The sequence below is a fragment of the Astyanax mexicanus genome, chromosome 7, assembly GCF_023375975.1.
Source record: "Astyanax mexicanus isolate ESR-SI-001 chromosome 7, AstMex3_surface, whole genome shotgun sequence".
Taxonomy (NCBI): domain Eukaryota; kingdom Metazoa; phylum Chordata; class Actinopteri; order Characiformes; family Acestrorhamphidae; genus Astyanax; species Astyanax mexicanus.
In genome coordinates, this window is record NC_064414.1 from 10837790 (window position 1) to 10862455 (window position 24666).

General features: G+C 38.0%; 1 protein-coding gene across 1 annotated transcript in view; it reads right to left on the reverse strand.

Moving 5' to 3' along the window:
- Window positions 1-21278, reverse strand: part of sos2 (son of sevenless homolog 2 (Drosophila)) — a 28593-nt gene extending 7315 nt beyond the window's left edge. The window contains exons 1-17 of the mRNA XM_007247596.4: window positions 20333-21278; window positions 9794-9919; window positions 9304-9435; window positions 8759-8923; window positions 8211-8414; window positions 7651-7794; window positions 7067-7177; window positions 5655-5753; window positions 4673-4800; window positions 3158-3813; window positions 2776-2857; window positions 2543-2665; window positions 1628-1740; window positions 1124-1346; window positions 726-845; window positions 445-607; window positions 238-355 (exon numbers count right to left, since the gene is read on the reverse strand). Coding sequence (XP_007247658.3) covers window positions 238-355; window positions 445-607; window positions 726-845; window positions 1124-1346; window positions 1628-1740; window positions 2543-2665; window positions 2776-2857; window positions 3158-3813; window positions 4673-4800; window positions 5655-5753; window positions 7067-7177; window positions 7651-7794; window positions 8211-8414; window positions 8759-8923; window positions 9304-9435; window positions 9794-9919; window positions 20333-20416 — 2791 coding nt within the window. The 5' untranslated portion in view covers window positions 20417-21278. The remainder of the gene's footprint in view (window positions 1-237; window positions 356-444; window positions 608-725; window positions 846-1123; window positions 1347-1627; window positions 1741-2542; window positions 2666-2775; window positions 2858-3157; window positions 3814-4672; window positions 4801-5654; window positions 5754-7066; window positions 7178-7650; window positions 7795-8210; window positions 8415-8758; window positions 8924-9303; window positions 9436-9793; window positions 9920-20332) is intronic.
- Window positions 21279-24666: the final 3388 nt, after the last annotated feature.

The following is a 24666-nucleotide window of genomic DNA, read 5'->3' on the forward strand; positions in this document are numbered from 1 at the left end:
TATCTTCATTTTGTCAATTTTTAGTTTACTAAATCATTTTAACAGACAAACTGTCCCTTACACTGTGCCAAAATTTTCTGATGAACGGACCAATAGAAATACTTAAAATGACCTGAAATAAACTCTTTTTACATTGACTTCCATTGAAAGTTTAGAAGGTTTTTTTCTCTCCTGTAAAGTTGCTGTTCTGGAGATACTTGTTTTTTTATTGGACAGCGATGAGATTTTGTATCTTACCAAAGAAAGGCACACAGGGTGGGTTGATGGACTTAAGCTTGGCCAGGTATTTTTTAAAGTGATCCTGACTGAGCTCAACTGCTTCCTCTAGAATCTTCCTCTTCCTTTCTGGAACTGCCTGCACACACAAACACACAATCAAACTTTAATCTCACTTCAAATAAGATGGGTACCTTAGTGTCTCTTTAGTTTCTATATATTTCTTACCTCAAATGTGTGGTCAAGGCGATACACTGGGACAGAGTTGATGGCACTCACAATCTCTAAGACACCGTTGAAGTTGTTGAGCTCCTGGAACACCTGCAGAACCTCAATAATCCGTGTAAACACAGCTACTCTCTCATCCAGATTCTCAGCCTCAACAATGCACCTGAGAGAGAGAGAGAGAGAGAGAGAGAGAGAGACAGAAAGTGTGTGTTAGAGACTGCGGATACCTCTATCTAAAGACTACAGTAAAAATGCATCCCCCTTGGCAAAAAGTTACTCACTTTTCAAACCACAGTGTGAGGTTGGTGGTGTGTCTTATCATCCTTAGCAGGTTTGGAGAGTTCTTCTCCTTATCTTCTTTTGTCCACACACTGCCCACCAGCTCAGAGGGACGGACAGCCCTGGATAGGTAATAGAGTTTTCCTGGTTATTTTTAGCACAAGTCTCTTAAAGCATGAACTGTGAAACGTGTAATATTGTGTTCCCTCTAAATAAATCTTTATAGGCTTTAACATGCTTCTTTTTAAACCAATAAAAACATTTACATTAGAAACTATTTAAAAAGCTGGGTGCCCCTCAAACTAAGTGCAATTTTCGAGGGCCAATATTAGACTTAAATATCTGTATCTCTGTCTGGTTAAAAAAAAAAAGAGACAAAGCAGGTAAAAGTAGATCTCACCTGTACAGGTCGGACTCCAGCAGGGTGAGCTGGCGAGCAATCTCAATTGGATGAAGGGTCATAAGGTCAAAGGTTTCAACCTGTCCAGGACGGCTGATGTGCCACTCTATAGGAGGCGGAGGGCTTTCAAAGGTGATGTTGTGGCTTACACCATTCGTCTGTGTCTGTATCTTCCGCTTAATTATCTTATTAATGGACTCCACCCACTTACGCATGGACTTGCCTGCACAGAGAACACATACATGCACTCCCATTAAATAAATAGGATTTCAAACATGTTGGCTGTACTCATAAATAAAAAAACGGTATCTGAAAGTGTTTCCCAGATGCAGAGAGAATGTAATTACCAGGCATGCCCAAACTACAATACAAAAGAGCAATATTTTCCCTGACTGTATTAGGTCTAGTTGATGACTATATTTTCCTTTCAGTACAAAAACCTCCATTTAAAATGCTCTGTAGTCTAGACTTAATCCCTGTTTGAAAAACTGCCTCTTTATGTACCTCTGAGCTGTAAGGTGCTGGTGATGTACTCCTCAAGCCTAAAGCGTAATTCTGGATCATTCTCAAAGTCATAAAAATGATGCTCCACCCACTGACGGAACACATTCAGAACCCTGCACAAAAAACACACACATAAACATAAATATGTACATATTATCATAGTAAAGAAAGTATACATACTAACCAGATAGATATTCATATTTGGTATGATTTCTGTTTCTTAGATTCAGCCATTATAAACAAGACAATAAATATGACTGAATTGATCACATCAAATAGGTAAATTATTTGTAATAAATTGTATTTTTGAATAGTGATCGCAACATATATCGCAACCCTAATAGCATCCGGACCCAAAAGAACAGCACTGAGAATGCGGGAACACTCTTCCTCTTACTGGAAGAAAAACAATTAATGGGATTTAAGTTGGAAAAAAAACATTTAAGATATGTGAAATAAAAATAATCAGAAAACACAGCAAACCTTATGAGGCCTATGTCTCACAACCAAGACATTTAGAAAAAGGTAACCTTAGCTAATAATATGTTCAGATATGTGGCAGGTTGTGCATTTAACTTAGTTCTGTTCCCTAGTTACTATTAGCTAAGTTTATTTTTTAGAGTTGTTGAATGTCAGGTTATGCACAGTCCATGATAATTCAGGTTATATTGGCCACAAACACCGATTGAACTTGAGCTGTGAGACAAAATTCAAACAGCCTTCACAGCATTTTACTGAATTTGGGGCGGGCTAAGTGAAAGTAAAGAATTGTAATTGTAAGACGCCTGTCAGCCAGTTTTTTTATACACTCACACTCGCACTCATTTGTATATTTGTCAGTACTGTGAACACTATACACTATTCGGAACGTCTTGAGTGTATAGCATAGAAAAATGTGTAAAAATAAACACAAACCTGAGCTGCACAGGTTGCACATATTCTCGTCGGAATCTCTGGAGTTCGGCTGCCATAGGTTGATCTCCATTCCACAGTGCCTGCAAATGTTCCTCCGACTGCTCCGGCTCCGGAATCTCAATCCTAGGGAATCATGGGAAAAAAACAAACAAACAAAAAAACACTGAGTATATGTTGCAGGCTTCCAAAAGAACAGCTTGGGGAAGTGCTTGTGCATGTGTCACATGGCTTACCTTTCAATGAGCAGCGTGAGGAGGTCCTGTGGTTTGCAGAAGGAACGATATGTCGTCAAGAATGTGCGCACAAAATTTGGATCTGTGAAAAAAGAGGAAGAAGAAACTAAGAAGGGAGTGTAGAGCCTACAGAAATATACAAATACCGACAGGTTCCTCTCAGCACAAAAGCTACAGTACTACAGAAAATCACAAAAATGATCATGGTACAGAATTCTGCTCTGAGACATTACAGATACATTCAGTCTAATAAATTACTGATGTCCAGAGTGAAATTTGTTGCCATAGTAACATTTAATATCAAACACTGTGATTCTGCACTTGGTGTAAACAGTATTGACTGGTGAGCACAGAATGAAGATGTGTCCAGCAAGCTCCTCACCTGCATACATGTGGTATGTGAGTCTCTCAATGAGTTTGTCCACAGTACCAGCTTTAATGATAGGTATTCCGGTCTTGCTCTGCGTGTGCTCCTCAAAAACAATGTTTTCTTCCGAGTCCTGCACAGTAAAGCGGTAAACCTCAGGAGAAGGCAGCCGAAGGGGCTGTGCCTGCTCCTCTCGCTGCAGTTCAGTGTCCAGCATACGATCCAGTGTGGAGCGGTACTGCAGTGTCACCAGTGCAGCCATCCATGCGTTCTTCTCCTCTGTTGAGCGGGCGCAAAAGATGGCACTGCTGTCCTCACGGCCGACCAACTCAAAGGCAAATCGCAGCTCACCTGAATCATCACGGTCTACGATCCGATACTTGCGCAGCACAAACTTCTCCTTCAAGCGAAACTCTGCTCCGCTGCCCGTCCCTGGCAGCCGAGAGCACTGATTAGCCTTGCAGCTAATCATAAGGCCATCAAACAGGAAGTTATGCCGCTCATGCTTTGCCCCTGCACGCACCAGCGGCCCCTCTAGGATGAACTGGCTGCAGCATTGACCGATGTCCTTCCCCTCCCAGCCGTCTATGCTCCGCTGGATCTCGTTCATACGCTTTATAGCAACTTGTTTACTGCGGACTGGCCTGCTGTACAACCGGTACAGCGGCTCGCTAAAAAAGAGCATAAAGAATACCACATAAATCATTTGTTATTGTAAGAGTGTTTAACTTAGCTTAGTTTTACCATGTTTTTTTGCACATCGAAAATAAACACTGCCAACAGACAAGACAACAAGAATAAACTTATCTCAAAGTTTAAACAACTTCCCTTCTGTGTGATCTCACATGAGTCTCTTCAGACTGTACAGCTATTTTCAGAACCTCCCCTAGTGAGGATTCTAAATTAAACTGCAACACCCCCTTGAGAATTCTATACAGACTTGGCAACCTTTGACCGAATCTAAACCCGTTGCCTCCTGCATACATAAGCGATTGCACATCGCTCTGCAGTTCAAACTCGTAAATGCGGCAACACGAGGCTCAGTGGACCACACGATTAACAAACATGGAACAGCGTGTTAAAATCAAAAGATCCAGAGAGGCAGGTGTGTGTATGAGTGTCTGGTTGTTTTGGTTACCTGTGGTTAAGTCTTGTGAAATGCATTTAACACACATTCAACCAACTGAGCTGCCAAAATTTAGATACTAAATCCACTACTTTTTATGTTCTGAAATAGAGGGTGTAGAAAATACACAAGCCAAAAAGTTACCAATGAAAACTGGTAACGTGAAAGCTCTGCTTATATTTGTGAGCAAGTTTCTGTCTTCAGTAAGTATTTTAAATTATAGATTTTGAGAGCATGCTTTGTGTTCTTTATGCTTAATACATAATTTTCGTATTTTTTACGACCTATCTATACTTCTTCACCTGTAACCTATAGCAATTTAATCATAACCTGAATCTGTGCACTCTAAAAATGCACAGTACTTATCTGCAGTGTGTTCATTTTTGTGTTTGTGTGTGTGTTACCTAGTTTTGCGCCGGGGCTGTTTTTTTCCACATATACGCTCAACGCTGCTCTGCAAGATCAGGAGGGCAGTTTGAGCCTGTTTTAAACACTCCCTGTCATCCTGGTCCTCGCTGCGCTCCTGCAGTTGCTGTAGAGACAATCATGGTTTCGACATTACAGATAAAGTAGGTGATTTTGTAAAAACAAGAAAGTAGTTCTTCTGTATGTCTTTGCATTGACATTTAGACTGTCAGTTAGACAGATAGGTATACAGGCAAGTAGGCTGTTTAACTCCAAATGAAATGAAAGAATCATGTTCACATGATGGGGTGCTCTTTGATGTTGATGTGGTTCTCTGAAAACGAGTGGGAAAAAAACAGGCCCACCTTAGTTGGACATTCAGGCAAAGAAGTCTGCAGGATGTTCTCTTGACTTTTGTGCAGGTTTGGAGCTTTATTTTCTAAACCTTTGATTTGAGCCTCATTTATCTTAGGTCTGTGATGTGAGCGGCTAGCCTGTTAGCTAACGTTATAGGTCTGTGCAGTTACTAGTTAGCCTATAAGCTAACGTTATAGGTCTGTGCTGTTAACGGTTAGCCTGTTAGGTAATGTTATAGGTCTGTGCTGTGCTGTTGGCCTGTTAGGTAATATTATAGGTCTGTGCTGTTAGCCTGTTACGTTAGCTAACATTAATGGTCTTTGCTGTGTTGTTAGCTCAGACTGAGGGGCTTGTTCACTTGTTCATTTTTTTTAAATTTCAAAAAAGATTTTAAAACTATAAAAAGGAAATTATCATACAGACAAATTGTATTAAAAAGTACAGAGGAAATACAGATCAAACAGGAAAAATACATTCTTATTGGCCAGCCTGTAATATTTCCATGTGTTTAAACACTTCAGTGTGAATCTATGATGGCCAAACGGCTGTGACTTAATAGGTGGATATAGGTAAATTTTCAAGGATATGAGCCTTTTACATGACAAACCTGTGTGACACACTAACCTGGAGGAGTTCAAAGTAGTGCATACAATGATAAACAGGAACCATCATCAGCTGTGGGAGAACATACTGCACAGCCTCCTTGAAACCTTCAGCAATCGACTGCACACATAAAGGGAAAAGGGCGGGGTTAGATCTATCTCTAGTGGACTGGACAGTAATCTGAGTAGGAGACTAGGCTGTGTGTGTCTGAGTGAGATCACAGTATCCCATTAACCATGCCACATACTCCAGAAAACAGCCCCCCCATAATCAATATTCATCTGCTGTTTCTTTTCTACATACACTCTAAGCAGAGCCATGATATGTCCTTCATACACACTGCTTGCATTTCCTTAAAATGAAGACTATCTGTCCCAACCGACACAGGTTTTCATGAACAAAACAGACTGACAAAATTCTGTGTAGGAAAAGGACCAACCAGGAGGTTTTCAGGAGATGTATAAGATGCTAATCTGTTGTTAGGAAATGCCTCCTTCAGTACATACTGATGTTTCTCTGAAAGTATCTATTCTTTTTACCCATTTTAATATTTAAAATTAAACATTTTTGACAGAATATCTGTGATGAGGCTGAAATACAACTTAATCTCCTTTGATTCGTTCCTCCTCCCTATGGCTGCAAGTGGGTGCTTGTATAACGTGGACACTGCTGAGTGCCGAGGGCACATTAAAACAGGACTGAAACAGAAGCTTTGTTCTGGTGTTAAAGTTGTCAGCACTTGTGTGTTACTGCCAAAAAAGCTGCAAAATGACGCAGAAGCCCTGTGTGTGAGTCCTGGAGGTATCCATGTGTCTATGTGGTCAAATTAATCTCAAACAATCTGACTAATATCAGCCTAGACCAGAGAGCTGTCTATTTATAAAGTGCAATGTTTAAAAGCAATTTCTACAGTGCAGTCCTTCTTGGCAGGGAGGCACCAAGAGATGTGTGTGACTGTAACAAACACATTGCTGAGCAAATTAGAGCAGGAGTGTGTAACCCATGAATAAGAAAATCCAATTTGTTATTAATTATACTGGAATTATTAGAGTAAAGTGGGTGTGAATGGGTGGAGTTTATTTAATGTACAATAACCCAGTCATTTGTGGGTATGTTATGGGCAGCAAATGACTGGGATGAAGAGCCTCTCCTTGACTGTGATTGGTAATAATCACCTCCTTGCTTGTTCTAAGACTCCTCCCCCTGACTACAACAGGTCCTAATTATTGCCATAAGAGATATGTGGGTCAGCAAGATGTCCATAGTCAGACCTACAGTATAGGTATGACAGTTCAGTATTAATACAACTTAAGAGTCAACTCTAGTATTATATATACTACTCCTGTTTTATATATCTCTGATATATATGAATGAGCATAAATGTGTTTCAACATGGTGTCAGCTCCATAATCTAAATATGGTGCAGTGGTCACCTGGAAGTGCAGTGCTACAGTGGAACGGGACATGAGGTTGCTAAAATGGTCATGAAACTCTCTGCGAAGAATGTCCTGTGAAAGGGTCTCATATGGGTCAAAGGCCTGTTCCTGCAGGGAGAAATAAGCAGTGTAATTTTTTTAAAAAGGGCTTGCCACTAATGTTTGTTTAAGCATAATTTAAACATTTCAACAAGCCATTCATTAAGCTACAGCACCACCATCATTCAAATATCTGCTTAATTTTTTGAAATCTTAAAAATTGTCTTATTCTATTAATTTTTAAAAAGCACAGGCTTCAGCGACTCAAATTTGATTAGACAATATCATGCATACAATATGGCATACAATATAGCATATGTAACAATATGTAACTTAAGTGTTCAACATATCTTAGATATTAAAACACACTCTATATATCCAGGACTGAAGTAAAATAAAATAATCTGCCCTTTTTTTAATGGAAAACCAAATATTTCAGGGTATTTTTTTTATCAATATTACAAAAAAAGCGATACTATTGTGTACGATAAGATATGGCACACCCCTAACACACACAGACAGATTGAAACAGAGACACACACCTCAGCGAGGTCTTCAAAGCAGCTGCCCACCAGAGGGTGTGGACTCCCGTCTGCGGTCATCTCTACCGCATCTTCTATCAACCCCAGCAGCTTTACTGTCAGCTCATGAACCTCCAGAATATTACTAAACACCACTTCCACATCCTACACAGAGCATGAGACAGAGGTAGAGAGAAGATGATAAATCAGTACAGAGTTTTCTCTCAAAACAAAAACTATACTGATCACTATTTTGCTCCAGAAGGTTCATTCAGTGAAGTTAAAGCCAATGAACTGAAGTTATAAAATTTGCCCTTTAGCTAATAAAGCAGTGATGTAAGCCACAAAACTATACATTTAATTCCAAACAAAGCCTTTAATGATTTTTTTTTAAATGGCAAAAATAAGGAGTGACTGGATATGGAAGAAGAAAAGGGCTACAGAATTTTTAACAACCATCCCAGAAGGGTCCTCAATAGCTATTAGCTATTTTCAAACATATATTGGCTGAGGAGATGTTTAAATTTTTGTCAAACATTCTCTGTAAGAACATTAGTTTCAGCAGGTGAGCAGAACCATACCTGAGGTGTGAAGAGTTTGCTGTTGGACAGAAAGGCTTTGCGGAAAACTTTGATAATGAGGTCGAGCTCACGCAGGTACTGCCGCTCCTCTGCAATCTCCAGGCGCACCAAGTCATCATAGGTGAGCTCACCTGTGGAGGAGACCTCCTCTACACATTGAGACACCAACCCCACCTCCTCTTGGTCAAACATGTCCATTAGCACCTAACAAGCAAACAAAAACAAAAGTAAGAAGAAATAAACCACATGCTAATCTGCACAGTAAAGACAATAAAATATGTTTTTCAGCAGCATTTCCATTATGCAGCATTTTATCTGATTTCATGAAGTGCTATTATTAACACCTTGTTTAAAACACGAGTAATTTGCAAAGAACAACTGTTTCTTAAAACCATGCTACCTTCAGGTCCTTCTAAGGTAGTAAAGGAATAGCATTACAAACCACACCACTTATCACAACGTTCAATCAAAAAGAACCTCAACAATAACATCACACAACTTTACATTCTATTTTAGATTTTATAATAAGATTTTCTGCATTTTCTGACCTTGTCTGCACACATGGACACCTTGATGTCCTGCTGGCTAATTTCATAGTGCCGAATGTTGCCCACATAGTTTCCTGCCAGTTTGAGGATGTCAGCTGATATGTACTCCAAAACAGCTACGATGTAAAGGGAGACATGGTAGTCGATCTTATAGCCCAACACCTCCTGTGGAGAGAAAACACAGTAAAGTTATATTATATATGAGGTGACTTTAATGACAAAATTTCCCAGCATGAATAGCTCCAATTAGGGATCCGAATAAAATAATTAAACACTAAAGGACACTAAATATAATCAAAATTTTAGATAGTCTGGAGTTTGCAACTGAAGTATAATGAAGCATAACGAAGGTTTACTTTAAGTGCTAAAACAGTGTTTAGTGCTTTAAAAGTATCTCAAGGCAAGGCAACCAGTCTTTGGCTAGCCTTCTCTAAATGGCTAAATAGCAATGTCCCAGTTTTATATATAGCCAGTTCATCTTTTATATACATTTAATGTATCCATAATGCCTAATAAATTTGTAATCAGACGTTGGTGTGTTTTACCTTAAGTAATGGGTGGATTTTGTCCACAGGAAGCAGTAGAGGGTTCCTGCGTTTACGTTTTTCTATGGCTGACTGAGCATCTGCCATTGCCCATTTATCAATGGGGTATGGAAACGTCTTCTGGATACGCTCCTATGGGCATAAAAATTATAACAAAATGAATAACAAAAATAAAAATTAGCATTTTTAGAGCAGCTTAAACTGACCTATGAGTAAAATAATTATATATATATATATATATATATATATATATATATATATATATATATATATATATATATATACAAGGCAGATTTACTGATTAAAAGGATGTTTAAGATATGCTGTCAAAAATGTGCAGAATTGACTTTTCTAATTAAAAAGAAAATAAATAAATACAAAGAACAGTGAATGTAAATATAAATAAATCAAATTATATTTTATAATAATGTTATTATAGGATAAACACACTGCTTCTGTCCTGGGCAACAAAAGACACAAACGTGTGTACCTCCACATCAGGGACAGTTCTGGGCTGGCTGACACAAAGCATGTTCAGAAGCTGCAGTATAAGCTCCTCTATGTGCTGCAGGGCATCCTCTTTAGCAGACAGGTTCGGATGCACCTGCAACTGCACCTGCAGAAAAAAATGGCACAACAACTTTAACATATTGCTAAAACCACCACTTGCTGCTCTTTCTTTTGTAGCATACAGTGCCCTGCACAGACTGGTGACAGTCTAAGGCTGGTGTTTCCTAGCAGCATTGGCCTTGAGCTTTATTGTGAACTGAAGAAGCACGTCAGATAACATGTCTTAGCTGATTGAATGTGTCTGTCAGAAATAAATCATATTACTTGAAGGTTTTTGTCAAGGTGTTTCCAGTGCATCATCTAAAATGACAACCCACACTAGAAAATACTGAATATAATGAAAACATTTAGTTAAGCTAAATCTATGCTGTACCCAGCATTACGGCCCACCACCTCTAAAACTAACACACACACACACACACAGCAGGAGACAGCCTGCACAGTCCCAATCTTGGTGCTGGTGTCTGGTTTCAGGCTTTCTTCCATTAAGCACTGAGGCACTCTCCACAGGGACACCCAGAGCATGCATACTTCTCTCTCTCTCTCTCTGTCTCTCTCTTTCCATCTCTCTCTCTCTCTGTCTGTCACACACACACACACACACACACACAGAGAACAGAATGGATACTAGCAGACAGTGGCCTATTGATATGTGGGGTGGAAGGAAAAACAGTATTGAGAGTAAAAACAGTATGGAGAGAGATTGTGTGTGTGTGTGTGTGTGTTTACAGATGTGCATCTTTACTATTTTAGGAAACCCATACAAAAAGCATTGATATAATTGTCTGTTAAAAGAAGGGATGGGATCATATAGTCTATTTTAAACCCAATCCAGTTCTAATCCTTTGTATTTATTGCTGTGTTCTAGTAGGGTGCCTTCTGGTGTCCTATAGGCTATTACTTGCTTTGGTGTTCAGAAATGTAATTTTCTCTTTCAATCAGTTTTGTTTTTCTTTTGCTTCTGAGCGAAAAGTATATCTTATAATTTTTTAACCATTTTGCATTTTACAGTAAAACAACAATTTTATGTCATTTCTGTGGATTATTATGTAATTTAACTGACTGTATTTATTGAAACTTCTTTCTATTTTTTGCACGTCGCCAAATCCATGCATTTGGAAACACAATTGCACAATTCCAAATCTTTATTCTTTTTTTTTTTTTTAATTTTCCCATTTTCTCCCCAATTTACACGGCAAATTACCCAACCCACTGATTAGGACTCCCCCTATCACTAGTAATGCCCTAACACACCAGGAGGGCGAAGACTACAACATGCTTCCTCCGATACATGTGAAGTCAGCCACCACTTCTTTTTGAGCTGAGCAGCTAGCGCGCTCGGAAGAAAGCGCAGCGGCTTGGCTCCGGTACATAAGCTCACAGACGCCCTGTGCTGCAGACATTACTAGGGCTGGACCCGAATATTCGGGTATTCGGATATTCGTTCGTTGAGTAGGTATTCGGTTTTTAATTTTGGTATTCGGATATTCGTTTTTTTTCTCCTTTCCAGAATTCCACCTCACTCTAACCACTTCTGTTCTCGCGGGTCCCGTCAGAATATCTTGCGCGCGGGACAGAACTGAACTGTTATTGGCTGGAGCGGGAGTTTAATCCAGACGATGCGGGAGCAAATTAATAAATAGTTAAGAAAACTGTAATAATTGTAAAAAAAAAAAAACCTAAAGAAAACTCTCAACGCGCAGGATGGACCGACACACACACGCACACACCGATGGTGTTTGGACTGAGACAGAAACGCGGGAGCGTGGAAGAGTGGGTTTAAAAATCAGTCTCGCGCAGACCTCTATTATACATGATAAAAAAAAATGCAGGCTCTTCGAAACTGATTTATATAATAAAACGTAATGGGGTAATGTGGCAACAGTAGGGGCTAAATCGGTTACAAAAGCCTGGCCTACAAAAATGATGTCTGAACGAATTTCCTCTTATCTAATATAATTTAAAATGGTTTAAAAATATAAAATAATTTCTAAGCAAACGAAATATTTAATATTGAGCTTATAGCCCAAGTGCAAAAATACAAAATCAGTAATACGGCTATGCCCTGCACAATCCTTAAACCGAAATAGACCAAGTACAATAACGTCATTAACAATGACTTTCCTTTACTCTAATATAATTTAACATGGTTTAAAAATATAAAATAATTTCTAAACAAACGAAATATTTAATATTGAGCTTATAGCCCAAGTGCAAAAATACAAAATCAGTAATATGCCCTGCACAATCCTTTAATCAAAATAGACCAAGTACAGTTTACAATGACTGTCCTCTAATATAATTAACAATGTTTAAGAATATAAAATACTTCCCGAACAAACGTTTTTTTTGTTTGTTTTTTTAAGCAAATAGCCTAAGTGTGAAAACACAAACAGCAATTTACTGGGCTGGCTTGCGCAGCGGAGAAACCGTGCAGCAGCAGCCTCCTAGCCTGCTTACGCAGCGGATAAACCGCGGTGTGGGGCAGCAGAAATTCCGGGATGAAAACACAAAGAAATCTGGGCTAAAAACACAGAAAAAATATGGGGTGAAAACACAAAAATCCGGGATAAAAACACCAAAAATCCGGGGTGAATATGTCTCGTCGGTCAGAGCAAATTGAACATTTTTCAGTGGATTAAAGGGGCCGTGATTTGCTTTTTTTTATTTATTTTTTTAACCTCTTTTTTTAAAAACGAATATTCGAATATTCGCTTCGAATCAGTGCCGAATATCCGGAGCTCAAAAAACGCTATTCGGGCCAGCCCTAGACATTACCATAGGAGTGATGTGGGGAGAGAGCGCCATTTACCCAACCAGGAGGGAGCAGTGACAATTGTGCTCCCTCTGAGCGCCGGAAGCTTGATGGCAAAGCTGCATGAGTGGGGGTTCGAACCGGCAACCTCCCACTCATAGTGGCAGCGCTTTAATTCTTGAATTCAATTAACTATGGTGGAACCACTTTGTTTTATCAGCAGGAGAACTGTACTCCTTTAACTGGTTCTATACCAGCGCTGAATGTTCAGACCTGAGGGAGAAACTAATCCACAAACATCAACAGAGAACCACTGTTACTAAAAGCAATGTGAATGCATTTAATGTGTGTTAGGGTGAATATTAAAGGTGTTGTTCTTTGCCTTTTGTGTTTATTTTATCTTAAAACAATACCTTGTTTAAAGGTTTGCAACAAAATAGCAATGATAACAGATGCGCTCAGAAGGGTTAAACCAGGTTAGCTGCAATGCTAACAGCTGAGCCACAATGGTACACAGGTTTGGAGCAGAGTACACACTATACACTAAGATAGAGCTACAGTCTCTCATTAGGACTGAATGTGATATTTATTGCTGTCCTGTAGATTGCCCAACCATCACATCAGTAGCTACAGTCAAACACATTTGTCAGCAGAGACCATAGTTTTTGCCTTTTGAAAAATTTTGGATATTTAAAACTGAGATTGCTTTATGGGCTGACCCATCAATAAACTGATCATCCCCTCTCTCCCCACACAAACCACCCCACTCTCTTACTGTGTATGTGTGTGCTCCAGTTGCCAGTAACATGAGCACATGTGTGCATGATGTGACTCACTAAGCATTACATCACCTACCATCTCTTTATCAGGCACACACAAATGGTGGTTTTAATATGTGCATGTGTGTGAGTGGCAGTTAATGCATTAAGTCCTACCCTAACTATGCTGATAGAACTGATGCAGAGGAGGAAGGGAAGAAAATATCTGCATTTTAATCTAAATGACTATGACTAGCTCTGTGCTGCACTGCAGCACTTAATTTCTAAAGAAATGTGCATATTAAACTAATTTTATCTATATTTGTGTGCACACCAGTGGCTGGATAAGATTAATCTAACTGAGCTATAGTCATGTAAAAATAACAGATTGTTTCACATGGTGTGACTAAGGTTAGCCTGGAGTGTGGCTCATATTAGCTCCTAGAACAAGTTTAAAAGCCCTTGCAACCACATACAAATATACAGCGAAATAACTGTATATTCACACTCCAGATCCCTTTAGGACTGCAACTTTTCTCACCTTTTTAAAGCACTTAGTGAGCACCCAAAAAGAAATATTAGCTTGCAGGTAAACAGAACTATGAGGAAATCAATCTTTCACACAGCTCTATGTACTCAGTTCTACTGGGTCTGGATCTCCAGGGAAATGGCAGATGTATAAACTGTGCCATTCAGGGCGGATGCAACAAAGTGTTGCATTAACTGGTGAAAATTGTTTATTCCACATACAGTTTCCAGTATCCTTACCATGTTATAAAATGTAAAAGAAAAAGAAAAAATAATAGAGGGCACCAGATTAATGCCATCATATCTTCTTGGGTAGTATAAAAATATCACGTTAGTACTGGGTGGTATGACCGAAAACATATATCAATTTTTATATTTTTTATATTTTATAGTATAATCATGGTATTTTCATTTAATAAAAAAATTTTGTATGACTGGATTACATATAATATAAAACTCTAAAGCTTTAAATGAAGGCTTTAATTACTATTGGGTTCACTTTGTCCCACAAAAAGGAAACAGATTTCATTAGCAGAAAAACAGCTGAAAAATGTGAACTATAGACCTTAAAAAGAGATAGGCCATAAACTTTAACACGGTCACCTTTACAATACTAAATATTTTAAATAGTCCCATAAACACTATAAATTGACAAATAGATATTTCTCAAAAGCTCTATTGCACAAGTAAGACAAGTTCAATATTAGAATCACTGCAGTAATAAAATCAGCCACAATTCCCTTCTTTCTCCAGTTAACAAACAAATTTAATTCAGTGCGCATTAAAATTATCCTTCCAAGTTACAAGGGCTATAGTTACTGCTATTGAAGGTTTTTTTCTGTAGTTACTTCATATCCACAGTTTTAGGGAGTTTTATCACTTGTGCTGATTAATATATGATTTATATAATTTATTGTTATTATGACTTTTTTAAACACTTACACACAAAAAACTCATTTAGAAAAACATGTAAACTAATTAAAAAATAATTAAATTAAATTAGAAAAATATATCATTAATAAAAGTCATTGTGTCAGACTTATCTTCTTTCTCTACAAACCAGCACTAAAATCATTCACAAACTGACACGTTGTGTTAGTGGTGTTACGGATACAAACTCTTACAGACCATATCACTGTTTTTAAATCATGTTTAGATCATTATAAAAAACAGTAAGACAACTTTATGTTTACTTTTCCTGTATTAAAATATAAAAAAGTCAGTAGTGACAGGGTAATTTGTATTAAAAAGTATTCAAAATAATCTACAAATTTATGAAATGTATGATACTATATTTGTTTTATACTTACATAGATTTATTTTATTATTGTAAATATCTAATGTATAAATAATAATTTCTTTTATTTTAGAAAAAAGGATCTCAATGTCTTGATAGTTGCGCTGTTGGATGACCTTAAAATTATATTCTTTACCATAAATGAAACTCCAGAGTGACTGATTTAATGAAAAGTAATTTTTTTAAATAGCACTAATGTAGCATCAAATATCAATATTTTTCTTAAAACAAAGGTGCTCTATACTCCCCAAGACTCACCCCAATTTGACTTACTAAGTTACTGCTTCATACTTCCATGTGATGGCACTATTTAAACAAATGGGGTAAACCTTCTTAGGGCTGGGTATCGTTTTAGAATTTTTAATATGATGCTATACTTTGAATTCAGCACTGATATCCAACCAATACTTTTTTCGTTACATTTATCTAAATTGTATCCAAAAAAATATAATTATTATTACACAACATATTAATTTAACAGCAGACATGAGTAATCTTATTCTCATACTGTCACAAGAAAGACTCCATCTTTTTGGAACTTATTGGAACAAACAGCGAGCATATTTGTGGCGCTTTATCAAGAACAAAAAACACTTTTTGTGCTTAAACTACAAATAGTTTTTCCTAACACATATTGCTTTATGCATTTCAGTTTTAAGATTTCTTTTTAAAAAATATCAGCATTTCAACTGTGTTGTCAATCGCTTAACAAGTGATTATAATCATGAATCTTTTTTTGCTGCTAGCTTCCTGTATTTTTGAGAGGGGGCAGTAATAATAGTGTAGTAGGGTTTAGGTCAGGAAGACTAGAGCTTTTTTTATTGTATTTTAATATTTTAGGTGAGAGGCGGGGAAGACAGCGCTAGTGAGAGGGAGAGACAGAGCGAGCGAGAGACAGAGCGATTGAGATTTTAGCAAGGCAGCGGGGTGTTTACAATTTGAATGTTCACCCCTGCGAACATGCTCAAGAGTACTGAAAACAGGCACCGAATGTTTTAGACATTTCGGTACTCAGTAGTACCAAAACATTTTGGGTCAGGGCCTTTTTGATATTGAATTTCGTTACCCAGCCCTAAACCTGCGGTGGTTGTCAAAATCCAGCCAGATGATCGAAGGTTTCTTACATGACAGTGCGAGGTGTGATCTGTACATATCACTGCTTATGCCTGGTCCGTTACATTCCTATGATGTATCCAACAGGTAATAAATGTTTTTCAGAAAGGCCAGACTTGGTGAGCTTAATTTTATCCTGCTGGTTTTAACAGGGTTGTTGTCTATTTTTTGTATGTGTCTATAGAAAAAGCAGGTGCCGGAACAAGTTTCCTCTACTGAATAGTTAAATGACTAAGATGCTGATCGCCTCTGGGTTTCTGTCTCTGCATGGTTGGCATGGTGATGAGCACGCCAGCGGCTCCATTAAATGGAGGGAAACCCCTCTGCGAGAAAAAAAACAAACACTCTACATGAGTCAATTACATACACGCACACACACAGACACACACACACACACACACACACAGTGAGTCAAGACCCTTTGACGTCATTGTCTCGCTGCATTTTGCCATAAGCGGTTGTATAAAAACAGAAACTCGTTACAACATGTAAGCGTGGGTGCGCGCATGCACACACATGAGAGCACCTGCTCTCAGTGTCACATGACTCTGTGATGGTGTGCACACATTCATTCAGGTTTTAAGGAAAAGGGTTGTACAGATAAAGGGCTCTCATAACACCAGTGGACCACTTTTGAAGCTATTTAGGGACACAATTTTTTTTCACTAGTCCAAAGCTCATTAACAACTACAAAACAATTTAATAATTTCTAACAATTTAAGAAATCTTTCTAAATGTTTGAGGTGTTTCTATCTCTAACCTCATATGTGTAGAAAATTGGGCAAAATTGGGCTTCCCTGATATAACCTACTGATTAGCACATTTCTTTTCATCTGATTTGATGTTACCCTGAATCCTTTGAGAACTTTTCATTTAGAGCAACTGCAGACCTCTCTTCGTAAAAGATGTGGCAGTATTCCTTTTAAACACACTGTTCCAGTCCTCAATCCAGTTTCACATCTTCACTGTGCTGGCTAGGTTTGTTTTGCTGCGTCCCAAAACACACTTTTACACTTTACTTAGTGCGACACTAATCTGTTCTAAAAATAGGGAAATAAAGTGATGGTGACATCTTGTTGGGCTGTTCTAATTTCCAGATAGAGGAATGCTCCATCTAAATCTAAAATTGAACATTTGAAATGTCATGTGATTTTGACCACATGCCATGACAGCTTTAGTTAACTAATAGTTTATTAACTTTTATTTATTTAAGACAACCTACACCTAAATCAAGAAGTAGTTTAAAAAAACATCCAGTCACATGTCAACAAGGCCTTAGTCACACACCAAGAAAAAATGTGTTTACACACATTTAAATGTGTTTTTAAAACATCACGCTTCTTAGAATGAACTACAGATTTTGCCAGATTACAATATCAGACTCCACCCTGAATTTAGCTCCACCTCTAATTTAATGAACCTGAGCCACTGAATGTTTAAATATTAGCACCCAGGCTCTCCTGGTCAGTAGACTGGAGGCATGTATATAAGAGGTAAACCTAGATTTTAGTTTGTTTGTTTAAGTAACGCTCAAGAAAATCTGCAAAATAATAAGAATTTGACTGCAAACAGGCTCTCTAAACAAAAAAAATTACATAACTAATAAGTACTGTATTGTTTTCCACACTACAACATTAAATAAAAGCTTACACTTTTGAAATTAATTGATTATTAAAGATGAAGATCATTATAAATTGATTATCCAAAATTACACTACCAAAGTACCTAAAAAAAATATAAAACTAATTAATATCAAAATTCGATTTTCTACTGTTCTCAGAACTTAAAACAAGCAAACTTCAAACAGCAATCTCAGCTAAGAGTTACTCTACCAAAAGGCTTATGCATAAGTTATGACAGTCACAATAACTATTTTTGTTTGGACGATAACATAATATCGAAAATGTGTCTAAAAATGCTTTCTCTACATTAGTAAAATATTTTGTATTGCAATAAATATTGATATTGAGTATCAGTCAAAGTTGGCAGAATGTCAAACTAATGGGTGACCACAAATTGGTATCAGCCCCAAAACAACCATCTTCCCTGGTTGTAACAGAACAGAAAACAGGTTTACAGTAGAATCCTGTGAGTAAAATCAGAGGCGTTTTGTAATAAGGAGGTCAGTCACTGACTGCAATACAAATGTGATATAGCGCTAACCATGGCACCTATTCACGGATAAAATACTACCCTTCAACAAAATGATCCAATCAAATCGCTGGTTATGCTGAAAGCAGAGGAGGGTACTTAGCAATGCTTAAAGGGAAAGTACCCCTTAAAGTGGAGATCTGTGCCAATGCAGTATTAATAAGCCAAAAAATCGCCAAAAAAAATGTTTTCTGAGCATTACTATATCAAAAGCTACAATGTATTAGTGATGTAAAATATGCTTTTGAAACAGTAATATGACTGCATTTACAGTATTTTGGTCTCTCCCCATTCAAACAGGCTAGTCTTGCATGACTGGAAATAACTGCCCAGCCACATTGCAAAGATGTCCGCAGAGTGACTTGCCTGACTGACTTGCCTAAAAGGCTTTTGGTAAAATGTAGTAAAGCAAAATTACATTTTGGTTAGCACCAAAAAAAGGAAGAAAGTAGATCGTAAGAACCTACAGAAATCAAGAACAGTTATGCTCTCTGGTACTGCCAAGACTGACTGATGGCTGTGGCATCATCTGAGTTTGAACCTGAGGCTGCACAATGACTTTTAAGGCATGGTTTTACCCAGAAAATACTTTTTAAATCCATTCAGACAATGCAAAAAAGTACCCAATTAAAACATTTAAATACATATACAGCTTTGTCAATATTTAACCATTGTTCCACATAAAATACAAAAGAAATGTGTAATGAATAAAACTTGTTGTGGCAATGCCTGGCTTCATTTACCAACACTTAAAAAAATAGCTTGTGTAGACAGTACATTTCTGTACAATGAACTACAATTTTACACCAAACCCTTTTTCTAAATACATTCATTTTAAATAGTCAAGATTCCCCCTTAACTTACCCTTTTTTCATTATTTGTTTTGTGGCTATGCGACTCTGTCTAAACAGACAGATTGGAATTTATGCAACTTTTACATTAGACAGAAAACAAAGACCGCGAGAGGATTTAAGTGGCAGCAAACGAGATATCAGACCTCATACATATTTGGACTGATGTGTTTCTTCCAATAATATTAGAAAGCTCCTGTGGCAGCCTCGTGGTGCTCCTAATAAATTGGCTAAACATGGTTACAGATTGCGGCTGCAGCATCAAAAAAATAAAAAATTATATAAATTATAATTATATATAAAAAACCTGACTGTGGCTAAATGACGTGTTTTAATCTGCAAGGCTGGAGCGAATTCTCAGTGATGAGCTCAGCTGCACTCATTCATAGCTCTTTTTAGAGATTCTGACAAGGATAATAGTGAAACTTAACCTGAAGCATTGTGACAAGGATAATAAGGAAACTTAACGTGAAGCATTGCTGTTACACATGCCTGTCACTTTTAAGGTGCAAACCATTCAGACAGATGTCAGATATGGGGCACATTAAAAGATAAATAAATATCGAATTTGGGAGCCTTTTACTGATATGAGAAGATTTGCAGGACTTTTACACTGATACAAATGTTATTGATCTGTTTTCGTGCTTTGCAATCACAATTACAGTCATGTCTTCGATCATAATTTTAACACAATTATATAGGGGTAGGTTACATTAATTAAAATAATTGACACTATTTAACACTGGCATTATAATTATTAAAATTTCAATGTCATGTCACAATTAATTATTACATAGCTACAACATGAGAATTAAACTGGGTAATGTTTAATAACGTGTTAACTAGTGTCAATTAATAATTAGTTGAGCTAGTTTACCATTATCTAACTAACACTGTTATATACACACACATTCATATGAAGCCAGATTTGTTATGAAGACTCGTTTTTTTCCGCTCATGATAAGCCAGTTAACCTAAGTTTGTCTGTCCGGTTGTAGCTACTCACCTTCCTCAGCGCCTGCACGAACAGGCCTCGCCATTTGGGGCTGTTCTCTTCGCTGGAGAAATCATAGCCGTGCTGCGGCTGCATGCCTGCGCTGCGCTGCGGCGGAGCCCCCGCGATGCCGTGGACGAGGACCAGACCGTCCGCATCGGGGTCACACCGACAACAACCGCCCTAACCAGCCACGGAAGGGCTGATGCGGTCCTCCGGCTAGCGAACTAACTTAGGTGAAGTCAGTTAGCTGGACTAACCTACAGAGCCCAGCCAAAAAATAAACATTTAAATGATATATTCACAAAAATCAACCACGGCCCGTTTAAGCTAGGCTTCAAAACTTGTCTAAAAGTTTTTTGCTTAGCGAATTTCGCGCCTTTTTGGAGGTTTTTCAGCCTCGCGCGCGTTAGCTCATCGGCTAAGTGGCCAAAAAACACACTAATTAGCCCAGTTAGCTAGCTAACCTAGCTGGCCGCGGTCAGGCTAAACGGGCCGCTTTTAACCCCGAATTTAAAACAACTTTAACCCGCTGCGGCCCCGAGCCCGCAGATATTCGCCCGGAGAGCGCGTTAAGTCTCGGAAAAGCGAGGTGTCACGAAAACCAGCGCTTTTCTTCCCGCCGCTGCGAGGCTAATCCGCGCGCTAGCCGCACATCTGGCAGCGCCGCGCGCCGCTGTGGCCTCGGTGCTGCTGCGCGAGCGCCGCTGCCGCGAGACTCCGCAGAACGCGCTCATGCTCCGCCGTGTGTCCGCTTAGACCGAGCCGCTGGAGCCGGTGTTCCTCCTCTTGTGTTTAGGTTAAATCCATTATAATCCAACAGAAGGCAGAGGGCGGCTGTTTGTTTGTTTATTTGTTTAGTTGTTTGTTTGTTGTTGTTGTTTCGGCTCCTTGTCAGAAGAATCACGGCGCCGCACTCGCTCATTTCGCGTCCTCGCGCGGACTTCCCGCGAATGACGCACAGAAAGGGTGGGGCGTTGCACGGTGGACCCGCCCACCTGCGGAAAAGTTCAGCCCTCCTCCTTCTCTGATTGGCTGGTAGTGCATACTTATACTGACATACAGAAAACTGAGACACGTACTGTATTTTTAAATATATACACAATTTAATAGTGTCTACCTAAACACAATTTAAATGCCATTTAAATAGATTTTTTATTTTACATTTGTTTAATCATGATATGTTACTATGTTATAACATTGTGATATATATACTGTGGCACAAACAATATTTTCTTCTTACAGATTTCTTATGTTTTTGCTTTTTGTCATACTTGTTCCAGAACTGAAGAAATGTAAGAACAGATCTATCAGTCTGGAAAAGTTTTTTTATTGACGTTTTGGCTCCAGCAGATCATAGTGAGAGCTATTGTTCACAACTGGAGAAAACATGTAACAGTGGTGAACCTTTCCTAGAAGTAACCAGCCTCCCAAAATGATTCCAAAAAGATTGGGTGACAATGGTATTCATCGAAGATACACTTGCCAACAAACATCTTGATGATCCACAAGCCTTTGGGAAAATATTCTGTTGACTGACTTAATAAAAGTGGAACTCTTAGGAAGGTGTGTTTCCTGTGTCACCTGTGTCCTTCTTGCGTAAAACTAACATAGCATTTCAGAAAAACATCATCATAGTGAAACATCACCAAAACAACACTTAAAAGTCAAACATGGTGGTGGTAGTGTAATGGTCTGTGGCTACTTTGCTGATTCAAGACCTGGACAACTGTAACTGTAACTGATGGAATCATAAGTTCAGCTCTCTACCAGAAAAGAATGGCCTGAAGGAGAATGGTCATCAGTTTGGGTTCTGCAGCAGGACAATGATATAAAACACACCAGGGTATCTTTTCCTGGTATTAAAATGTGCTTGTTAATCTGAAAAATGTAAATATTAAATAAAAAGCAAAAACAGCAGAAATCTGTAGGGGGGACCTTCACTGTTTTTCTTTATTTCTATATTTAATTAATGTTTTTAGTGTCCTCCACAATCCCCTGATCTAAACCTGAAGTGATTTGAGGTGATTAGGGATGAGCTGGAGTGTCACGGCGTGAAGGAAAAGCAGCAACTGAGATTAAAATACCAAGAGTGTGCAGATTTGTCCTCAAAACTAAAATAATCTAAAGTATAAAACATATTCTGGATTGTTTAACACTCTGTTTACAGAATACTTTTGTGTGTTCCTATATAGATATAATTATATCTATATCTAATTAGATATAATATTTTTAATATTCCATTTACAATGTAGAAAAAACTAAAAGAAAACATTGAATGTGAAGAGGTGTATCCAAACTATTGATTGCTACTTCACTTCAGTCTTAAAGGGTATCTCACTCCCCGGTCCCTCCCAAAATTTATATATAATCATATCACTGAAATCCAGCTTCAGTACAGATCAGAACTATTAGAACTGATAAAAGTTTACATTATTATTATTTAATGGGATCAGAAGATGTAATAGTATTGTGTTAATGTTGGGCCCAGTCTGTCAGAGTTTCACAGCAGGAAAAGGTCTCTGATTGTTTCTCTGGAAGTGTGAACAATCCAAAATGTAAATGATCTGAGTTGATGGTGCTGATGGTAATTAAAAGGAAGCAGCAGTGCTGAGCGTAGGTCTCACTGGTACAGTCCTGCTTGGGTTGGTTTGAGCTGCTTTACTGTGGTTTGGCTTTGAGGTTAAGATGAAGATAATTTAGCTAGTCAGCACCATGCAGCATTAGAGCCATGACTGTTAACCACTTCTGCTCATTTTAACCAGTGCGGTGACTCAGTTTCAGCTTTAAAAGCAGCATCTATGCATCAACTAGGTTCCTCAATAGAAAGAGGCAAAGTAATGAGTTCAATAATCAATGTTTTTCAAGCTTAGATTCATAAGGCATAACATTAAAACCACTTCCAGGTGAAGTAAATAACATTGGTCTTTGGTTACCAGTTTAATAGTTATTGTGTAGATACTGTACTTTAGGCAGCAATAAGTTCATCAAAGTTGTGTTGCAAGAAGGAACAAATGGTAAGTGTTACTGGTATGCTTTGATGACTGAGTCAGAACATCTCTGACACTTCTGATGTATCTTGAGGGATGTTCCTGAAATGCTGTGGTCAATACCTATGTAAAAAGGCTATACAGAGAAACAACCAGTGAACCGCTATCAGGTTCATGGCACTCAATGCTCATGTCTATAAAGGTACAAAGGTGTGAAAAGTATTACCATTCATTACTCTGTAGGTAGAAGTATAGATACTAGGTTTTAAAATACTTCTGTAGAAGTAATGACTCAAGCTTTTTACTCAAGTAAAAGTGTAAAAGTTCTGGTTTGAACACTACCAATGGCCAAACAATGCCATTAATGGCAAAAGGGTCCTATAGAGCAGTTCCCCCCCACCTCCCCAAAACAGGGATGTCGGAATGGTATATGTTTACACTTCTTATCCAACCACAATCAGATTCACTCCCCTGGATAGGGTTTTATTTTTAACAATGAGATGCCGTAATGAAAACAAGCTGAAACAAAAAGAAGTAACAAGGCTATTTTTTTGTGAAAATGTAAAGAGTAGAAGTAAAAAGTTGTCTGAAAAAGAATTACTCCAGTAAAGCATAGATAACTAACATTTCTTCTTAAGTAACAAAGTATTTTCCACTGGATGGATCTGCAGCAATAGATCTGCAACATCAGATTGTGCAGATCCCTCAGGACACCTTCAGAGGTTTTGTGGGATTAATGCCTTAATCAAGCATATTAAGCAGGTGGTCTGGTGCAGGGGAGAAAAACCTCTAGGATCAGAGATTCAGAACCCAGCCTCACCGCCCTCCCGTAAAAAAAAAAAAAACATGGACTAGAAATTAATTTGAGGAGAGTTCCCAGAAGAGTGTTTCATATCAGAAGAAATAGAATCATTTAGATCAGACAAACTATTATGTACAGGAGACAGGTGTGTTATTTTCATTTTAAACATCTTTTTAGCAAATGTTTACACCCTTTCTAGCAAATGTTTACGTTGAAACAACGTTGAATCCAAATGTAATGTTCAATGGTTGCGCTAACGTTGAAATTTTAACGTTGAATCAACATAATGTCCTCAACCTTCTGCATTTTGAATCAGCATTTTACATTTCATCACCATATAATTTCTAAAAACGGTTGGATGGAGGAATGAAATAGTGTTTTACTTCTATTTGCAGTAACTGTTTTTTAATTTAACATCATGTTCATGTTCTAATAGTTTTACTGTTCTAGTGTTTTTGAGATCAGATGTTGAATCAGATTGATAGTGGTGGGTAAATTTCTTTATACTCAGCTTTACTACAGGGATGTAAGTTTATTGTTAACACTGTTAATTA